Source organism: Eubalaena glacialis, chromosome 17 (assembly GCF_028564815.1).
Source record: "Eubalaena glacialis isolate mEubGla1 chromosome 17, mEubGla1.1.hap2.+ XY, whole genome shotgun sequence".
NCBI lineage: Eukaryota > Metazoa > Chordata > Mammalia > Artiodactyla > Balaenidae > Eubalaena > Eubalaena glacialis.
This window is the reverse complement of record NC_083732.1, coordinates 53790040-53810927: the sequence shown is the minus strand read 5'-3', so window position 1 is coordinate 53810927 and position 20888 is coordinate 53790040. Positions and strand designations below refer to the sequence as shown.

Below are 20888 nucleotides of genomic sequence, written 5' to 3'. Positions count from 1 at the left end.
GCCATAAATATATATATATACATATACACACACACACACACACACACACACTCACACATGAAGACAGACTATATATACTCTCTATATAACTATAGATCTGTAGTTATATATGCATACATAATGTATATATATATAGATATATATGGTCCGTATATAGATGTATAGAGTTATAGGTATGTATAACTACCTATATATAGTTAAATGGACTGGGAATGTGAAATAAGTGTTAAAGATTCTTGAAGTAAAAAGAACATAATGGAAGGAAAAGTCTAATTGTGTCCTAGAGAGAAAGTACTAAACAACAGCGACATCAAGAAGTCTGGAGTGTGTGGGAACAGCGTGGGGTAAACATTTCAGTGGACTCATCCTAGTGAGCGGAGGAGGGGAGGAGAGGGGAGAAATGAAGGCTCTAAAGGTCTTTTCTCACCCGGGGGTGGTGGGAGCTAGAGAGTAGTGGTGTGGAAGACAGCTGGAAATTTATCTTCAAATCACAGAGCAATAAGGAGAAGAGACTGAAACAATTTAGGGAAAGTAAAGAATAACTTTCAAGAAAAGATGAAAAACAGTGACTTAATCCAACTGCAAAGCTAAAGAGAAAGAGGAAACTACAAAGTAAAATAAATAAAAACCAAAACATTTATCGTTGTGAGTTGCTTGGCCTGCAAGCGTTGGGTTTTGAACTTTGGTTGGTGTCATTTGGAACTTCTTTTTAAAATGAAATGGAAAAATAAAGTGTGTTCCTTTGTCTACTCAACATCAGCAAGTTCATATCTCTTAGTCCCCCTTTTCTGAAAGAGAGGTGAATCTGATTCTTGGATCTTCTCTTTTCAGGGGTTTGACTCCCAGTTTTTCCCAAAGCATGAACGCAAATACCTCAGCTCACAGATCAGTGGATAACAGTCAGGAAATTTGCATAAACCTGCATATCTGCCGGGAGTAGCGGCAGCTGCCAGCATTCACTGAGTGCTTACTAAGTGCTTAGCATATCAGCACAGGGAGTTCTGCATCAATTAACTCGCTCAATTCTCGCATCATTGCAACAGAATAGGTGTTTTTATGAGACCTGTTTCTCGGGCAAGGAAACTCAGGCTTAACACTCATTAAGTAATCAGGGTCCCTCAGCTAGGAAGTGGCAGAGACAGGATTTAAAAGGTAACAGTCTGGCGGTCTGGTTTCAGATTCTAAGCTTATAGAGAAAAGGGGCATATGTTGGGCCTGTTTGGAGCAGGGCTCATGGACCCCATCCAGTACCAAGAAGCATCTGGCAAAGTTGACACGGGCATCAGGCTGCCAAGGGCAACGGTCTCCAGGAGGGCAAAGTCCTGCCCTCTGTGCAGTTGTCAAAGGCAAAGGCAGAGGCAGCTGGATAAAATGCCACCCTAACACGGCGTCCTCTGCCTCCATGCCAGGCAAGGAAGTGGGCTTTGCCAAATCCAGAAGCCTGGAAAGAAGTGAGACCGTGCAGGATAGCATGTGGAGGAAGCTGGCCATCTGTCGGGAGGTTACGGAAGGACTCCTTCTGCCCAGGAGCTGGATGGTGTCACCACAACACTCCCCTTCCACGTGCGTGGCAAGCACGCGCTTCGTGATAGTTCTCAGAGCGGGGGCATTAGGACTGCTTGGTTTTTTCTTTGTGTTTTTCAAGTCATCTGAACTGCTCGTGTATGTCCATCATTTTTAAAAACTCATGATCAATATTTTTAAGGACCCCTAAAGACTTCCTTGACACCCAAGAGGATCCTAGGTCTTGGACATATCTCATCAGTGTGTTACTGGCTATCTGATGATCTGGAACTTTTAGACTTTTACTTTGTGGAGAGTTCTCTTTGCCCAGAAACCTCAGATATGTGACAGGCAGAACTAGAGATTTCCATTGGTTTTCACCAGTGTAGGACTCTGTCTGCCTGGTCTAGAGGCATCCAACACAACTGCCAGCTCTGGAGGCTGATGATTTTTTTTTTTTTTTTAATTTTACACTTTATTTATTTATTTATTTTTGGCTGTGTTGGGTCTTCGTTTCTGTGCGAGGGCTTTCTCCAGTTGCGGCGAGTGGGGGCCACTCTTCATCGCGGTGCGTGGGCCTCTCACTATCGCGGCCTCTCTTGTTGCGGAGCACAGGCTCCAGACATGCAGGCTCAGTAATTGTGGCTCACGGGCCCAGTTGCTCCGCGGCATGTGGGATCCTCCCAGACCAGGGCTCGAACCCGTGTCCCCCGCATTGGCAGGCAGACTCTCAACCACTGCGCCACCAGGGAAGCCCGAGGCTGATGACTTTTATGTGGAGTTACAAACTGTACAGTGTGGGCTCTAAGATGCACTTTTGAAAAAGGGGTGGCTCTTGCTTATAAATACTTCCTAGGTGGCTACATTTGACCTGTCAATAGAATTGGGGAGGACAGGCCTGCATCTCCATGCATGAATGACTCAGCTGCATAGAAGGGGGTGCTACTGGGGCCACGAGCCACCTTTTCCCTGTGCACCCAGCCAGCTTCACCAGGGGAGAACACCCTTCTCTAGCCCCTTTGGCTTGAGGGAATCTCAATCTGCCTCTCTACCCCATAGCACTTACAGCTGTCTACTACATATATATATTCATTTATACAGTGTTTCTGTATTAAAAATTTTATTTCTTTTTCTGGCTGCGTTGGGTCTTCGTTGCTGCGCGTGGGCTTTCTCTAGTTGTGGCGAGCGGGGGCTACTCTTCATTGCGGTGCGCAGGCTTCTCATTGCGGTGGCCTCTCTTGTTGTGGAGCACGGGCTCTAGGCGTGTGGGCTTCAGTAGTTGCAACACACGGGCTCAGTAGTTGTGGCACATGGGCCCTAGAGCACGTGGGCTTCAGTAGTTGTGGAGCGTGGGCTCAGCAGTTGTGGCTCGCGGGCTCTAGAGTGCAGGCTCAGTAGTTGCGGAGCACAGGCTTAGTTGCTCCGCAGCATGTGGGATCTTCCCGGACCAGGGATCGAACCTGTGTCCCCTGCATTGGCAGGCAGATTCTCAACCACTGTGCCACCAGGGAAGTCCCTATACAGTGTTTCTATGTGCTACTTTAAACACCTTGTATAGGAACTCATTTAATCCTCGAAACAACCCTACATCTCATTTTATCATTATCTTCATAATAATATCCCACATTATTATTACTCTCATTTCAGAAACGATGAACCTGGGGTACAGAGAGGCTGAGTAACTTGCCCAGGGTCACACTACTCTGAAGTGTCAGAGCTAGGATTTAAACCCTGACTGTGTGGGATCAACCATCATACACACTACTTCTTGCCTGATGGCTTACTATTGCCTAAGCTTCTTTCCTTTAGTTGTTGTGAGCTGTGACTTGGAATGGTTATTCTTCCTGTAATAACTTTTCATGTGTGGACGTCTCCCTAAGTGGACTTAAGTTGCTCAAGGGCTTAAGTTGGCTCTGCCACTCTGTGGAGCTCAGGAAACCCCACATCTGTAAATGACGGCGATGACATCTGACCTGCCAAGTTCACAGGGATATTGTGAGGCTCAAGTGAAGCAATGCATGTGAAATACATGCCACCCATAGCACTTGGCATGGTGGTACATACACAGTGGATGCTCAATTCAGTCAACAAATATATATGCTCAAACACCTGGGGATACACAGAAGACCGCAAGAGACAAAGCCCCTGTTCTCATGAACTCTACATTCTACTGGGGAAGAGAGAAACAAAAAAGCAGAGTTAACTCAGGGATTGTTTGGGTGGAAGTGAAGGTGACATGTAACCCCACTGTGATCCAGCGAGACCACAGCTACAGAACACTTGCAGAACTAGCCAGATGTCACAGACAGGAAAGGAAGACACCAAGGAAAAAGGCGTAATGAATCAGTTCAGAATTGGTCTAGGTCAGTGGTTCTCACACCTGGCTGATCTCAGAATACCCCGAGGGACTGTGAAAAGTACAGATTCCTGCTGCTCCGCCGCCCTCCCCCACCTCCAGCAGTACGGGAATCTGGGGTTGACGACTGGGAATATGCATTCAAAACAGCTGCTAAAGGGGCTTCCCTGGTGGCGCAGTGGTTGAGAGTCTGCCTGCCAATGCAGGGGACACGGGTTCGAGCCCTGGTCTGGGAAGATCCCACCTGCCGCGGAGCAACTAGGCCCGTGAGCCACAATTACTGAGCCTGCGCGTCTGGAGCCTGTGCTCCGCAACAAGAGAGGCCGCGATAGTGAAGAGGCCCGGCAACCGCGATGAAGAGTGGCCCCCACTTGCCACAACTAGAGAAAGCCCTCGCACAGAAACGAAGACCCAACACAGCCAAAAATAATTAAATAAATAAATAATTAATTAATTTAAAAAAAAAAACAAAAACAGCTGCTAAAGTAATTTTCAGCTTCACCACCATCCTAGGTAAGTCAGTTTCAGTAATATGATCTTAAAGACCAGATTAAAGGTATGAAATTTGTCCAAAGGGCTTCTGTAGCTCATAAATCAATCTTCCAGTCATTTTAGGGTCATTTAAAAAAATCCTAGCGCATTTGAAGAGAGACAGACGATACTTTTTGTTGTGTTCATTTCTGGTTTTGTTTTCCCTTTATGGGGGGGGCAGATTCAGTAACAACAAACTCCATGCCAATGACAAATCCTGAGAACAGAAGAGATTACCAAACCCTCCAGCCAAGTGTTTCTCAGAGGGTGGTCCTCCATGCCCTGCTCTGAATTGCCTAACAATGCCAACCACATTGGTAACATTCTTGTGCTTTTTAAAAAAAATTTCAGGTGAACAAATAAATAATTTTTTTACATATCATATAAATTCCCCACTTAAACCATTTAAAGTGTACAATTCAGTAGCATTTAGTACATTCACAATGTTCTGCAAACGTCAGGACTATGTAGTTCCAGAACAATTCATCACCCCAAAAGGAAACTCACTAAGTAGACTTTTCTCATTCACCTTTCACCCAACTCCTGGCAACAACTAATCTGCTTTCTGTCTCAATGAATTTGCCTGTTCTTGATATTTCCTATAAATTGTATGATTATACAATGTGACCTTATGTGTCTGGCTAGCAATTCCACTCCTCAGTATACACCCCAAAGAATTGAAAACAAGTATTCAAACAAACACCTGTACCTGGATGTTCATTGCAGCACTATTCACAATAGCCAAAAGGTGGGGGGAAAAATCCAAATGTCCATCAACTGGTGAATGGAAAAACGAAATGTGGTATATCCATACAATGGAATATTATTCAGCCGTAGAAAAGAATGAAGTACTGATTTATACTACAACATAGATGAACCTCAAAAACATTATGCAAAGTGAAAGAAATCATCCACAAAAGACAACATAGTGTATGATTCCCCTTATAGTCACTGCCCTACACATTTTAACATGTTACTCCATAGCCCAATATGCTGTTTCAATGTAGCAGTTTTCCAGACCAACAAAAACTCTAGACTGTCCCTTGGCAGTCCTGTTGTCTTCATCACTACAAAAACCCTGGATCTTCTACAACATAGTTGTACAGGGGAGTCAGATGTCATATTCAATGTAGAGTTATATTCAGATGGATAATACATGGATAAAACATAAAATAACTTCCTGAGCCCAGGTTGGGTAATGCTAGACTAAACAGGGGATGAGAAGGGAGGGAGGGATTTCAGAATCTTACTTAAATCATTTTATAACTCTGCAATTTATATTTTTTTCTTAACCGAAAGTGGTCATATTTTATTTTGGATTACACTATCGCAGCTGGCAAGACACTTCCTAATCGTTTTTGTTCTGTATAGATTTGGAAGTTAAACGTATCTAATTTGGTTTCACGCAAAGAGACAAATGGAAACTCACAGTTTAAACTTTCTCTGTGGCATCTTACTCTGATTAGCCTTAAACCGACAGGGAATTGGCAGTTTTTCAAAGTTTCCTTCTCCTTACGATGCTAATAATAAGCCAGACAGGGTGGAAATCAGTGTCCCCATAAATCTCTGCTTTTTCTTTTTCCTTGAGAAAGCTCATTCCAGGGCCATCTCGAAGGCTGCATTTTAATAAATGGATTTCAGCTCAGGAGACTACATGCCGGTTTCTTGGAGGCTGAAGGGGGTTCATTGCTTACCGCTTCCATCAGGCCCCTCACGGTGGGGGATTTCAACATCAAGGCATCAAACACGTCGTCTGTCTCCTTCCTCACGTACAAAAGCACTGAAAGAGAAGGAGCGGGAAGCTGTGACTGTGGAGCCCACGCAGCTGCCCCAGGAGGCTGCTTCCCACCAGTGGCTGTTACAGATGAACATTCTGTAACTTCTTCCTGTAACCTCCAACAGAAAAACGTAATTTCCAGCAGGCTGACCCTAAGGAAACCCCAAACCATGTTCTATTGGGTTAGCCAAAAAGTTCGAACAACCCGAACGAACTTTTTGGCCAGCCCAATATTTAAATGAGTGCCGCTTCCATTGGATTTACAGACCTCTTCTTGGAAAATCATTGTCTTTGAAATAGTGTGGCTGCTACTCCTGCTGCAGGAGTCCCTGGAATGGGTTAAAGGGGGCCTGGCAGCGGGTTGATGGGCTGCAGTGCCACCATCTCCTGCTGGGCTTGCTGATAGCCACACCTGCATGCTGGGCTTACAGCTCACCCCCAGGGCTTGCCCAGAGAGGCAGCTCTCATTAACTGTGTATCTGTGGATAACAATCACTCCGCTAAGGATAGCAGTAACCATTATCAGCATCCCAGAGCTTGTACAGACAAAGGCAACCAGCCACGGCAGCCCCCTATGACTTTGAGAGAGCCACCCTGAGAAGTGGCTACAAAGGCAAAATGAATAACGGCATTGGTGATAATTACAGTCATTCTCTGTCCTGGAGAACTTTTAACAAACAATGGGCACTGTCACTGACCCTGACTGCCGGTGCTCCTCAAAGCCCAGCTCAGCGTAGGAGCTCCAGGCGAGGGGCTCAGTAACTCCACTGTTCTTTTCCAAAGAAAAGCCACTCCTGGGAGAACAAGTTCTCTATTGCTGGAAGGTTGCAGTGCCCTCATGTGTCCCTATGACTGAGACATTTCAAAGGCCGTAACTTTGCATTTTGTCACAGCAATTCCTGATGGCAATTTTTGTGCAGACTTCACAACCTCAAAATATCTGAAAAACACAAGCTTTGGACCAGCCAGCATGTACTAAATATGGATGTAAGCTACTATTACTTTGGCCTGTGTGATCCTTGATTTCCATATAACATTGCCCTCGTTCTAAAGGATGAGATATAAAAGGCATGCGGGAATGGAGCTCAAAACGCACTCGGATATTTGACGGTGAGCCTGTGAAGTCGGAGAACCCTTTATAGGTTTAAATATTACTACTGTCATTAACACTACTCAGGTATTTACACTCTTTGAATTCTGAAATGCTCATTACTCATTCACAATTATGATAATATTCCTTAACTAGATCCAGGCCTAAAAATAAAACTAATAGTTGTATTAGTGAAGATGGAGTGCTTACTATGTACTGGGCACTTGAGTTTAATGTTTTACATGCATTAACTCATCAAGCCTCCCTCTGTGATGTGGGTACTCTTGTCACCCCAGTTTACAAGTGAGGACTCCAAGGTGCAGAGGACCTTCCCAAGGTCACATGACTCGATGTGGCTGAGGGAGGCTACACGGGGATGCTCTTGACCATTATGCAAATCCCATTTCAACAAATAGGAAAAAAAAAAATTCTCAGTAACAAAAACCTCACGCCTGCGCAGATGGTGGACGTACGGTAACCTGACTCATTAAAAGTCCAGTGCTCTAAGCAGAAGGTCTCTGGAAGCTCCTGGTGTTGGCTACAGCAGGATGTGGGGAGAAAAGCCACCACCCCGCCTTTCCCTTTCCTCCCAGGAGGGACAATGAGTCAGCACAGCATCGAGATGCTGAGCAAGACACTGACAAGCCCGTGCTTCGCTTCTGACTCTCTTGGTGAAGTGGAATAAGATCCCTGACTGAGAGAAAATGAGAAAGTTGTGATGTCACAGAAAACAGGTTCCCTTACTTGTACCGTGATTAATCGTTTGCGTCTATGGAAGGATTCTCAGCTGCTGGTGCTTAGGAGAGGGTATTGTCAAACACAGCACGAGTTTCTTTTTAACCTTATATCTCACTGCTGGATGAGTCAGTATATTCACTACATTTCCCTCAAGGTAAAGGAAAGAATCAGTGCCCAGGAAGAATAAATGTTTGCTTAGGGTGTTTAAAAAGATAAGGTTTAAAGCAAAGGAGGAGACTGTGGACTTCCTGTGTCAATAGAAGCATCCCCAGGCCAGCACGGAACCACAGGGACATGGGCTGGGCCGGGGGCTCTTCTCAGTGCAACGCCCCCACCACCATTCCTAATTGGAGCAACACCAGGGGAGGGCGTCAGCGGGAACGGTACCTCGCTTCATCCCTTCTTCCTTCATCTGCTTAGAAGGTGCTGGACCAAACTCCTCCTCCATGGGCCTGAACATCCGTTTCACAAGGACACTGCTGCTAGAAAAGATGAGGAGAACGTGTTAATTAAGGAAGGCACGTGGGGTGCCAACAAAAAGGTGTATGGATGTGCCAGTCCCTATCTTTTCCCTTTGTTTACGCCATCCCTTATCACAACTGGATCCACGCACCAACCTTCTGCCTCCCCCTCACAGGTCCCAAGTCTGCATGTGGGGCAGAACACACATGCCAATATCTTTCAGGCATGGCCCTGAGACATCCTTCTTGCTGCTGAACATGGATCCACCGGGGTGAGACCTCTGGGTTTTACCCATTCCGTTCTGCACCTAACCCCCCTTCCTGCTCAGAAGACCAGGGCTGGGGATGCGGGCCTGAGCCCTGTGTCTGTGTGGTCTGCAAGTTACACTGCCCGTCCCACCTAGCTAGGGCCTGGGTGTCCTGCACTTTCTCGCCAGCCCCGAGGGCACAGCGTGACCTCTGGAAATGGCACGGGCCTGCCTCGCTGGTTCTAAGTTATGAGGCTGCCCTCAGTTCCTGCTGTTCCACAACTCCATCAGCTCGGAGCAGAGGAGACTGCAGTGGCCGAGGTTCCCTAGAAGGTTCCCTTCCTTCCTCGTGGGAGAGGGTTTCGGTCCCCCTTCCTGAGGGCCCACAGGTCCCCAGCTGGCCAGTTCTGGTGGCTGTGCGTTTCCTCCCAAAGTCTCTGTCTTTCTGGGCACTCTAGGGAAGGGAGGGCTGTTCCAGAGGAAGGAAATTAGAAGAACAGATTGTCACTGAAGAGAAGTCATTGCCGCTGAGTGTCCCCTCAAACTCATATGCTGAAACCCTAACCCCCAGGAGGACGGTATTCAGAGGTCCGGGCATTGAGAGGTTATTAGGCCCTGAGGGTGGAGCCTCCATGATGGGAGTGTCTTTGTAAGAAAGGGACACCCTCTCTCTTTCTGCCATGTGAGGACACAGCAAGAGGATGGTGATCTGCAGGCCAGAAAAGGGTCCTCACCAGACACCGACCATACTGGCACCCTGATCTCAGACTTCCAGCCTGCAGAACTTTGAAAAATACATTTCTGTTATTTAAGCCACCCAGTTTATGGTATTTTGTTATAGCAACCCAAACTGACTAAAACACTGAGAAAATGCCCCTGCGTGGAGTCTTACGGTCCTTTAAGCCCTCAAGAGAGCAGGTGTAGGTTTTTAGAAAACTTTAATCTCTCTGGGGATTCCTGGAACCAGGAACATGAAGCAATGCCAGATAGGCAGTTCAGCAGAATTGTTAAGACATGAGATCTGGGTCCAGACTACCTTGGTTTAAACCCCTGCTTTGCAGACTCACAGACATAGAAAACAAACTTATGGTTACCAAAGGGGAAAGGGGGGGAGGGATAAATTAGGAGTTTGGGATTAAAATATACGCACTACTCTATGTAATATAGATAACCAAAAAGAACCTGATGTATAGCACAAAGAACTATACTCAATATCTTATTGTAATAACCCATTGTAATAACCCATAACCTATAATGGAAAAGAATCTGAAAAATTATATGTATAACTGAATCACTTTGCTGTACACTTGAAACTAACACAACACAGTAAACCAACTATATTTCAATTAAAAATTTTAAAAATAAACCCCTGCTTTGCAATCTACTAGCTACGGAAACATGGACAAATTCTTCAACTGCCCTGAGCCTCAGCCTCCTTGTCTTTAAAAGGAGGCTGTTGAGAGGATTAAATGAATTCAACATAATGTAAATTCAAACTCACAAAGTTGCCTGATACATTGTAAGTACTATAGAAGTGTTAGTTAGAGATGATGATGGTCATGATGATCATGATAATTAAAGTTGGAGAGATTTGAGGAAGAGAGATACGGGGAAGAATACATAAGGCAGACAATTTGAAAGAGCTCAAAGTTTCCATTTACTATCAGATAGCAAACAGTCCAAACTACCACTTTGGCCCAATTTAAGGGCTAAAGTTGGAAAAGCTTCCTGCATCAGAGACTGACATTATATCAATCCCAAGCTTCCAAGATAATATAAAACCCTGCTCCAAAGCCAAATCCCTGTTGGCATCATTGTCATTAAGAAGTTCTTTTTATCAATTCTCAAGTGGAGCTAATGGTGGGGTCCAGTGGTAGAAAGAACACATGGTATAAAACTGTGGACAGTCCAAAAAGTACTTCTATTAATTCTAATAGTTTAAAGAAACCAACAAGGCTTTAAATTACCATCTTCTACTCTAGGTGGTCCAAAATTATGTTTATGAGCCCTTAATAAGACCACGTTTTACAAAGCGCTTTTCATCTCCTTGGTCAATTAAGTCTCATGAACACTCTGTAAGCCAGCAGGGCAAGGACCAATCTTATCCCTATTTCGGTGATGACCAAACTAAGGCTCAGGGTATTCTGTGTCTTATGCAGGGCAACGCAGCTAAAAAAGTGAAACAGGCTGTTGAGAGAACCCAGCTCTGAGGAACAACCTCATGATAAAGTACTCGATAAATCTGAGATGATGATGAGTGAGGGTATGAGAAATGATATTCAGAGTCAGCATTCTATTTTATTCCATAGTAAGTCAAACTATGGAAATAGCCAGAAGAAAAACTCAAACTCAAGTCCCAGCTGAAGGTGGTAATAAGTTTTTAGAGCACTGTTCCCTCTATCTTTCCCTCACTTTTCTTTAAAAACATAAAAGCGAGTCATATTATTCTCTCATGTCTTGGAGCTGGACTGACCACGACCCTGGGAGCCGAAGATTAAAAATCTATTGACATTGCTGTCAATGACCAGTAGGTTAATAATGGGTAAATAGCCTGAAACATCACCAGACACTCTTTCATGCTGTGTTAGGATTCCTAAACTAGGGATTTTCTTTCTCTCGTCAAGAAAGATTTATTTACATTTTCCCAGATCTGTTGACTTTTGACAGCACCCCATTCTGAGCATGACAAACTTTGCCATTAAAATAACATCTTGGATAAACCACATTTCTCTTGGGAGTTCAGAAATGTTTTTTCACACTTTCAAATCTATAAACCCAGTAGGAGTCAATAAGCTTGTGTGGTCTGAATTCAATGGTTTCATTTCTTTTCTAAGCAAGGCGAGAAAAGAAGGGCAGAAATGACTGCCCAATTGATAGAAAGAGTAAGGATTTCAGGTCTCCTGATGTCCTGTTCAGTTACACTGGCTTGTACCACAAAAGGACAAGAACAAGGAGAAGGTGCTTTCTCTGACATCAATCTCCATCCCGTGGGCACAACGTGTTAACATGTGGAGGGACTCCAGGTCCAGCAACATATGAAATCATTGCTTTGTGGGGTCAATCTCAGGGAAAGCAAGTCCCTGAGGTGTAAACAAAGGATGGCTAAGTTTCATCAGAAGAAAAACTGGGCAGGTGTTTGGATCTGAAGCCTGTCTCTGGACATACTTGGCAATGTTGAGCCCTACCTGTCAGGCTGAACCACACTAGGCATCAGTACCTAGGTGAGGAGGTACCAAAATAAAGCACGGAAGGGAGTTGCAGGCACCATGGAGACATAGTTTGTCTAGTTCACAACTCTGCTTATGGCCTGTGTAGGCTGATGACCACGTCTGCCCTAAATAAATTAACATCCCTACCCTTTGTTAGCCTCAGAAAAGAGGAGGTGCTCTTATGTTCAAGTCCTCACAAAGTCTTTCACATTATGGAGTAGAATCTCAATTACTTTATTTTCAACAATAAATCACTCTGGGGAAGAACCTATCATCCCCAAGTGACTTTAATCAATGCTAGTTCAGGGTCTTGATAGAATTCATCTGACACACTCAGTAAACACAAACCAAAATCAACAAACAAATCTCACATATGTTTAGTAACAATTATGGTAGTTAAGAGCTTACAATTGAAAGTAGTAAATAACTAGGTCAGTAGGACCCAGAAGGATTATTTTAAGAGGAAATACAGATATTTCTGTTTCTGGCTAAGATGTTGTATCTTGTGGCAAACCAAGCAATGTTCCAGCCAAGAACAATGTAAGTAACTGTAAATATATATATATATATTTAATCTTATTGAAGGTATTGGACACTACTGTTGAGTCAGCCAGAACCTGAGAGCTGAGATCTCAGAGGAGAAAAATGCGAGAGGTGAGCTGATAGTCAGTGGGCCACTTTCCTCTTGAAGCATTTGCCATTTCTCAGCTGGGAGTAGAGGATGGTGATCTCAGCAGAGGCACATACTTAAAGGCAAAGAAGTCTGCACAGCTTTTGGCAATCTTATGGTGTCAGAGAAACAGAAATCGGTGTTTAGGGCTGCAAAGGTATTCAGGACTAATAGGAAAACTTCCAGAGAGTAGAGAAGCACAGAGAAGTAAGCCAGACACTGCAGTATTCCTTTCCAGGTATTTACCAAGTTTTTAAGCTGCACAGGATAAGAGAGTAAGAAGTTAAGCAGAAAGCCCTTGAAACTCATAGAGGAGGCTTGGGTACTCTCCCCATGCTAAGGAGACAAAAATTGAACTTCAAGCTCCATGAAGGAAAAAGACCCATAGAAAGTCCCTCAAAGGTACAAGCTAGGAGTTAGGATGAATTAGAGGTCATCTGAGGTTAAAATAAACTGCAACCCAGCTTTGGGTCAGTTCCGTCCCTGACTCAGTTATGGTGATCTGTTAACTCAGGCTACATACCAGAGGATAGGGAAAACCTTCATGAGGAAAAATATGGTCATCCAGAGCCTCCATAATTTTTATGTATATTGTTCATCATTCAATGATTATCAAATATTAAACAGGACCAAGGGAAAAACATACAATAGAAACAGACCCAGATAACATACTTATAGCACAGTTATTATTATGTTCATGAAAATAAATGACAAGACATTTAGAATTGAAATTTATTAAAATAAACCAATTAAATGGAAGTCCTAGAACTAAAAAGTGCAATAATTGAAATTAATAACTCAATAGATGGGTTTAGTATATTGGACCTAGCAGAAGAGAGGATTTGAGAGTTAGGCCAATAGAAAATATCCAGGCTGGAGCATGGTGAGTAAAGAAGATGGACATTTTAGAAAAGAACATAAAAAACATAGGGACAGAATAAAAAATTCTAATACACATTTAGAGTCTCAAAGGAGTGGGGAGAGAACAGGGAAGAGCACTATTTGAAGAGATAACAGCCAAGAATGTTCCAAAACTCGTGAAAGACATCAACCCACAGATTCAATGAGTGGTATAAAATACCAAGCAGGGGGAAAAAGAAAGTACAAAGAAAACCCACACGTAGAAACATCATAAAAAATTTGAAAACCTGAGAGAAAGAGAAAAATTTTAAAGCAGTCTTTCCCAAATGAAAGAAAAAAGAAAGGGAGGAAGGAAGGAAGGATGGAAGGAAGGAAGGAAGGGAAGAAAGAAAAGATTACATTTTAAATGGCAACAATAAGACAGCTGACTTCTCAACAAAAAATGATGGAAACCAAAACTGAAAGAAAGTAACTGCCAACCTGGAATTTGATACCTAACAGAAATACCCTAGAAAAACGCTTACAAAATAAAAACATTTACAACAAATAAACAAATATGAGAGAATTCTTTGCCAAAAGTTCCACAACAAAAGAATTATTAAACAGAATTCTTCTGGCAATAGGAAAAGGATCCCATGTATAACTGAATCACTTTGCTATACACCGGGAACTAACACAACATTGTAAATCAACTATACTTCAATTAAAAAAAAAAAAAAATAGGAAAAGGATCCCAAAGAGAAACAGAGAAATAAAGGAAGGAATGAAGAGCAACAGAGAGGGCAAATGTAGGTTAAATTTATAAAAGGAGGCAAAGCTTAGTTCTAAGAGTCTTTAGTTCAAATATTCTAATTTGAAAAATGGCTAACTAGTATACAAGCAACAATAACTGGTACTAATATAAGAAACTGATAAAAATCTGCTACTCTGAGGGATGGTAAACATGATTTTCATTTCCTTAAATATTTTCTAAAAATCTTCCTTGTATATCTGATGCAGATTTGAGTATTACTGGGTGGATTTTTTAACTGCAATATCTAACACTAAAAATAAAAATACATCAATTGAAAAGGGGGTGGGCCTGGAAATTCCCCAGTGGTCCAGTGGTTAAAACTCGGCGCTTTCACTGCCGTGGGCCTGGGTTCAATCCCTGGTCAGGGAACTAAGATCCCACGTGCTGAGCAGTGTGGCCAAAAAAAAAAAAAAAAAAAAAAAAGAAAAGGGGGTGGTCTTCTTACAACTGCATGTGAATCAATAATTATCTTGAAATAAAAGGTTTGATTAAAAACAGACACAAGGATGCCCAAATTTGCCAAGAATCCCTGTGCCCCAAATGCAGTGCAGAAGCCACAGAGCTGCTAGACTTGAGGGGACCTCACTATAGGCTGGAATGGGGGGCACCTCTGTGGGGACCAGTGTGGACAGAGGATCAAGGCAAGAATGGTTTTCCAGGAACTAGAGGTCAGATGGAGATGGATACCAGATCCCCAGAAATAATGGAAATAGAATTTCTCATCATACATGATATTTGCATATCAATTTAAATACTATTTCAGGGAGCGTAAGACCCTTCCCTCTTCCCCATAAGAGCCATTCATGAATCCCCGGTTAAGGGCTCAGCTCTACAGAAAATTCTTTTTGTCTGGTTTTTCTTTCCATTTTTCTTCATCTTCCTCTCTTCCATTTCTCAATGAAGTATCATTTATTTAGGGCCTGAAAAGGAACCTTGGCAATAATAATAGCTCTGTTTTTTTGAAAGCATCTTCCATGTGTCAGGGCATTTTACATATTAATGCTTCTAATAATTCTAGCAGGTAGGTATTAATATTTGCTATTTTTAGATGAGGGAACTGAGGCCCCAAAAGGTTGTTATCTTACGTTACGCAGCTTGTAAGACCAACGTAAGACTCAAATCATGGCTGACTGGCTCTAGAGCAGTGGTTCTCAAACATTGCCATGCATTAGAATCACCTGGGGTCTTTAAAAAGGTCTCCATGCCTGAGCTGCACCCATCTGCCAATGAAATCAAAATCCCTGGAGATGGTCCCTGTATGTGAGTATTTTTTTAACTCCCCAGCTTGATTCTGATATGCAGCGAGAGACCTGCTGCTCAGAGATGGTGTCCAAAAGCCTCTGTATCTGTTGTAGCCCCTGCCTAGGAAACAAGCCTGCATGGGGTCTGTGATCCCCAAATTCAGCACCAGAAGTCACCCCAAATACTTATTGCTAGACAGGGAGGCAGGAGCAAACAGGTGTTCCTCTTTTTGTTTAGTTTAGGTACTTAGCTGATGATGGCTCCCCATCCCACCTCATCTGAATATTCTCTAGTTTCTCTCTTTAATTGCACTCAGGTTTGCTGGCACTTCAGGCCAAAAAGCTCTCCTCCTCATGAACAAGTCCGTGTCTGGCCACCACTCTGGCTTTGGAGCAGTTGGGAGAGGGCCCTGGTGCACCTGGGCAGGCTGTGTCCTCCAGCTGGTGGCTGCCTGAATGACGCTCTCCAACACTCAGTTAGATGCTTTAATACTAACTGATTTATGCCTGGCAGGGAGAGAGAAAAACTGGCCAGACAGTCCTGATCTGATGAAGGTTAAGTGAATGCCCGTGAAGGTGGTTCTCCCCAGGGCTCGGTGAACTGACCCCCTCCGCCAGGTACACTCGCCTAGGCTTGTCACAACCTGGGTCCGAAAATCCAAACGGTGTGCCTTTGTCAAGGCCAGAGAGCCATCACGATGAGGGCCTGTCTCTGGATGATTCCTTGGCAGCCACAGATCAAGAATTACGAGGGTTAGGTGATAGGGCGTGACGGCTAAAGGCAGGCGATGGGAGTGCAGCTAGACCCAGGTTCAAATCCTGCCTCTATCACTCACCAGCTGTGCGGCTTAGAACAAGTTTCCTGATCTTTTGAAGTTTCAGTTTCCTCATTATAAAGTGGAAGTAAGTATAGCATCTTCCCCATGGGAATTTTGGGAGAATCCAATAAAATAATCCATATAAAGCACTTAGGACCGTGCCTAGCCAAGGTATCCAGTGAATGTTGATTACCACTTTTACATGTAACAATAGCCAAGTACCTACTATGTGTTAACACTGGGCTTCAAGGCCGCCCATACTGCTCAATCGAACTCTAATTAGAAGATGGTTAAGAGTAAGAGCCTTGGGCCTCAGGCCTCATGATTCTGCAATAAAAGAGGGGAATGGTTACAGAGAGGCCAGGCCAAAAGAGGTAAAAGCAGGTCAATTAGCCACCTAAATGCTGCCGACTTGCAAGGAAGGACAGTTAGGCTGAGGCAGATTCACAAGCGCACATGCAGTAGCATTTAGGTCCCAGGCGTTTCTTATTCATCACACTCAATTTTCTCGCAAGAGATCTTACAGGTCGTCTTATACAAAATCCTCATTTTACGATGGAGGACCCCGAAGCCCAGAGGTCAGGGAGGCGGCCCCAGGCTTCACACTGGTGAGCGGCAGCCCGCGAGTATCTAATTATGTATTTAGAAAATGTGGAACTCAGAATTTAGAGGTCAGATCCTGGACAAGGCTCTGTTCCTAACCAACTAGGGAATTATATTAGGCTCTTTTGAGATTCTCTATCCTTGAGAGGGTGGCACACTTTTTCTGGAAATATTTAGGCTTTCCAGGCTAGACGGACGGTCTCTGCTGCAACTACAGCAGCGTCTCTGTACTCAGCTCTGCTGTGGTAGCACCAAGACAGCCAGAGACAAGACACAAAGGCATTAATGCGGCTGTAGTCCAATTAAGCTTCATTTATGGGCACTTGAATCTCATAATTTTCAAGTGTCATGCAATATTCTTCTTCTTTGGGATTTTTTCAACCATTTAAAAATGTTTGCAGACAGTACAAAAAGTATTGGGCCTTGATTTGGCCCTTAGGCTATAGTTCGCTGAGCTCCGCTCTAGGAAATGAGCTCAAGAATATCTGCTCCACTTACTTCACTTTGAAATGTTTTACAAGTAAATATGTTAATTGCATAAGGATAGGGAAGCCCTGGTTTGACTATAGTTTGAAAAACCAGTGATCTAGAGAGTTTAGATATACACATGTAATTAATGCAAACCAAGACTTTAGTTGTATATAAGTAATGTTATGTAGATGAAAAATGAAGTAGTTCTAGATTGCTTTAAGAGAAAAACAGCATCCAGGTCATAAGAAGAAATTATCCCAATATAATCTCCAACTCATGTGGTTCAGAACATGTGTATTTCTGAGAGCCAGCTTTAAGGAGACTATTAACAAATCTGGTGGTACCCCCTGGAGGGGGAATTAAGATGTTGAGAGGTCAAACTATGTTTGAATGAGGAGGAAAGGTTGAGACTTATCCAGAGAGCAGAAATAGAGCTAATGGGTCAAAAGAAGACAGACGTCAGTTCAACAGACAAACTTCCTGGAGCTGGAACTGTCCAACAGTTTCATGAGCTATCTCATACAGTGAGAATATTCAGAATATTCCCATCACCGGGAACATTCAAGTAGAAGCTGGCTGACCACCTATCAAGGATGCAGTATATTGTGCTACATTGCCTAGAAGACAGGGTCAGCTAAATGACCTCGAAGGTTCCTTTCTGGCTCTAAAATTCTAGGAGTCTATACAATGAGTTAATGAATAGAAAAGCACTATGCAGAGACTTGATGTGCAAGACACTGGGAGCCTTCAGTGCCCCTATGTAAACCCTCTCCGCCCTACAGTCCTAAGGACAGTGACAAAGTTCTCAGCCTGCCCAGCTCCCATCCAAACCAGTCTCACCACTAGCCCACGCAGCTCACTCCCCAGAGTGAGGGCTTCAGGAGGCACGTGGGAGGGGCCCAGGTAGCACTAAAAGTAGGACAGGCTGTGTCCTTGGCTCCTGCCTCAAGCTCAGCTTGATCTTGTGTTGGGGCCAAAGATTTCAGTAATTGGATTATCAGTGAAAGGGTGGAATCGAAGAGATGTATCACTTCAAAAAAACAGCTAGTTCTTCAAAGGCAAAACATAGGAAGGAGAGAGGGGTAAAGAGAAACCTGGAAGGAGAATGGTATTCCCCAGCCTTCGTCCAGACAATCCCCAGAGTCAAGCCTTTCCTAGCTCTGAGTCTGGAGGTTGAGCAGACGTTCTCACTCCCTGCCCCATTATCCTGTGCTTGGAAACCCATTTCTACTGACATGAACTGACTTTGGGTGCTTGAGTGAAAAGACCGAGTGTCTTACCCTTCTCGTTCATCATCCGTGTTGTAATACACCTGTGGAACAAAACAATAGGCTTACTGTAGGTTGGACACAAGAAATGGAAATACATTACATGATGAGACTTTCCTAAGGCATTACACTGTCTCAAAAAAGACAAAAGACAAATCTGTTTAATGATGCTGCACATGTGTGTCTGAGGAAACACAAATTTAACCTCTTCACAGTCTCCCTAGGGTTAATTCTTAGATTTTAATGAACTAAAATTGGAAATCAGATTACCTATAGCCCTAAGCCAAATCTTGCTTTTGACATTAAGGAAATATTTTAGCAAGATCTAAAAATCATGGTTTACAAAGGCCTTGGAGCAGGGCCTGTGAGTAACCAATCCCGTCCAGTCCACAGGAGAGCTGACTCCAGACAGAGTGCTTTGGAGAAGGGAGGGGAACAAGAAGTCCCCACGGCAGTAACCCCAGGCCTCTGTTTTTTCCCCGAAGGGACCTGGGTTACCCTGGCATCCCACGACCACAAAAATCTAGGAGTCAACTACCCTCAGGCCAGGAAAGGTCATTTAGCTCTAGGAGGTGTTCTGGCCAGAAGGAAAAGAGACTTCTTTCGGTGGTCAGCATGGCAGCAGGCAGAATCAGATTTAAAGACATTATGAAGCATCCTTATTATTTTATGCAACTCTGGAAACCCAGAGGGGATCTGCTATGTATGTTAAGTCCTCTTCATCCAATTATGTATGACAATTAACTGTGGGCCTTTTGTGAGCTTTAACTATGTGCTGCAGGACCATTTCCGTTTGGGTGAAGAATGATACTCAAGTTAGTACCCAACATTCACACATGAACTTCAGAAGTCACCTCTGGTTCTGGTCCATTTCTTCACTGTCCCTGCTGCAGCCACCTGGGAGAGAAACAGCTGTGTCTAGACTGACACTCTCCGTGGAGACTTTCTCAAAGGCTCGTGGCAGTTCCTGGGATGCTGCCAAACCCAAACTTAGTTATATAACAAAGCTGGTTACCTGGAACTCTTTGGGAATGAGTCATTCTAGTCATTAGCTCGGATTTCCACAGGGAACTTTTTCCTCTTAAACTTTTTAATGTCTGTGGTTGTATTGTATACTTTGTTTCTTCTTAAACAGAGAACAATGAAGGTAAGACGTTTCCTCCCCACACCCCAGGTTTCAGTGTGGCATCAGAGCCCTGGGATGTGCTAGTAATGGGACTGTCTATTTAGATGCATAGAGAGTGACCCACATAAGCAAGGGAGCCTGAGCCACAGCACTGGACACACAACTGGATTCGGGGGCAAAGTTCCTGATGTTGGCTTGTCTTTTGCTGGTTTCTTTAAACGTGGCATAATACATCCACCCTGCTGCACCACCCTGGTAGGGTAATGGACAGCTCTCTGCAAAGGTGATTGGTGACCCAAAGCTGGAAGCAGCCGTCTCTTAAGTGCCCTCCTGGCCTCCTGAGCAGCCTCTGCTGCACCGTCCCTATCACCTCCTTGCACTGTCATTTCTCCTCCTCGCATGTGATGACCCACTGTTTCTTCCTGGTTGGCTGTAGGGCTCATTGCACGAATTTAATTTTTAGACAGTGTTTCTCAAACTTTAGAGTGCATAAAAACTATCTGGAGAACTTCTCATAAATGCAAATTCCCGGAGTCCCCCTTCAGAGATTTTAATCTGAAAGGCCTGGAATGGAACTTGGGAACCTGCATTCTTATCGAGAATGCCTATGATCTGGGGGGTAGATGGGTTACAAGCCACGAGTGGGGAGACGGTTCTTGAGGGTGTGAGGGAGGAATGATGTCCTCCCTGTGTTCAGGTGCCTTGAGGAAGGCTCATACCCGCCAAGTACATGTTATCCAGTGGGCTGATGCCTCTGCATCCCACAACTTCTCCCAAGCTCCCCTTGTCACTTCTTGTTAAAGGCATTCCTGACAAAAGCCACAGTGCGTAGCAGGACTTTAGTGTGAGGAGAGGGAGACTGAAGATCTCCACAGTGCCTGCACGTTGGGTTCATGCCCTCATATGAGGTTTTGATAACCGTCTGGTGAATGTACCAACCCACAAGTGAATCAGTGAGATAATGACGGAGCAGGGGACATGTGGGCTGAGCGTGAAAATCCTGCTCCCCAGGCCACGTCTTTGGGTGACCATAGCTGAGGTGCCTTCAGCATGGCTCGGAGTGCTCACCGACCATGAAAGCTAAACAGCTGCTTGCTCCGCAGTTGTGCAGGGCTGCCACGTGG

The 20888-nt window shown here is 44.1% G+C and overlaps 1 protein-coding gene across 6 annotated transcripts in view; it reads right to left on the bottom strand.

Moving 5' to 3' along the window:
• Positions 1–20888, bottom strand: part of GRHL2 (grainyhead like transcription factor 2) — a 158946-nt gene that overhangs the window by 5417 nt on the left and 132641 nt on the right. For 5 of the 6 annotated variants that reach the window (XM_061171587.1, XM_061171585.1, XM_061171584.1 and 2 more), the window contains 3 exons: positions 18651–18682; positions 8383–8477; positions 6085–6170 (listed from right to left, as the gene is read on the bottom strand). In XM_061171587.1, the coding sequence (XP_061027570.1) occupies positions 6085–6170; positions 8383–8477; positions 18651–18682 (213 nt within the window). The remainder of the gene's footprint in view (positions 1–6084; positions 6171–8382; positions 8478–18650; positions 18683–20888) is intronic. The other variant, XM_061171586.1, reaches the window with a different exon arrangement.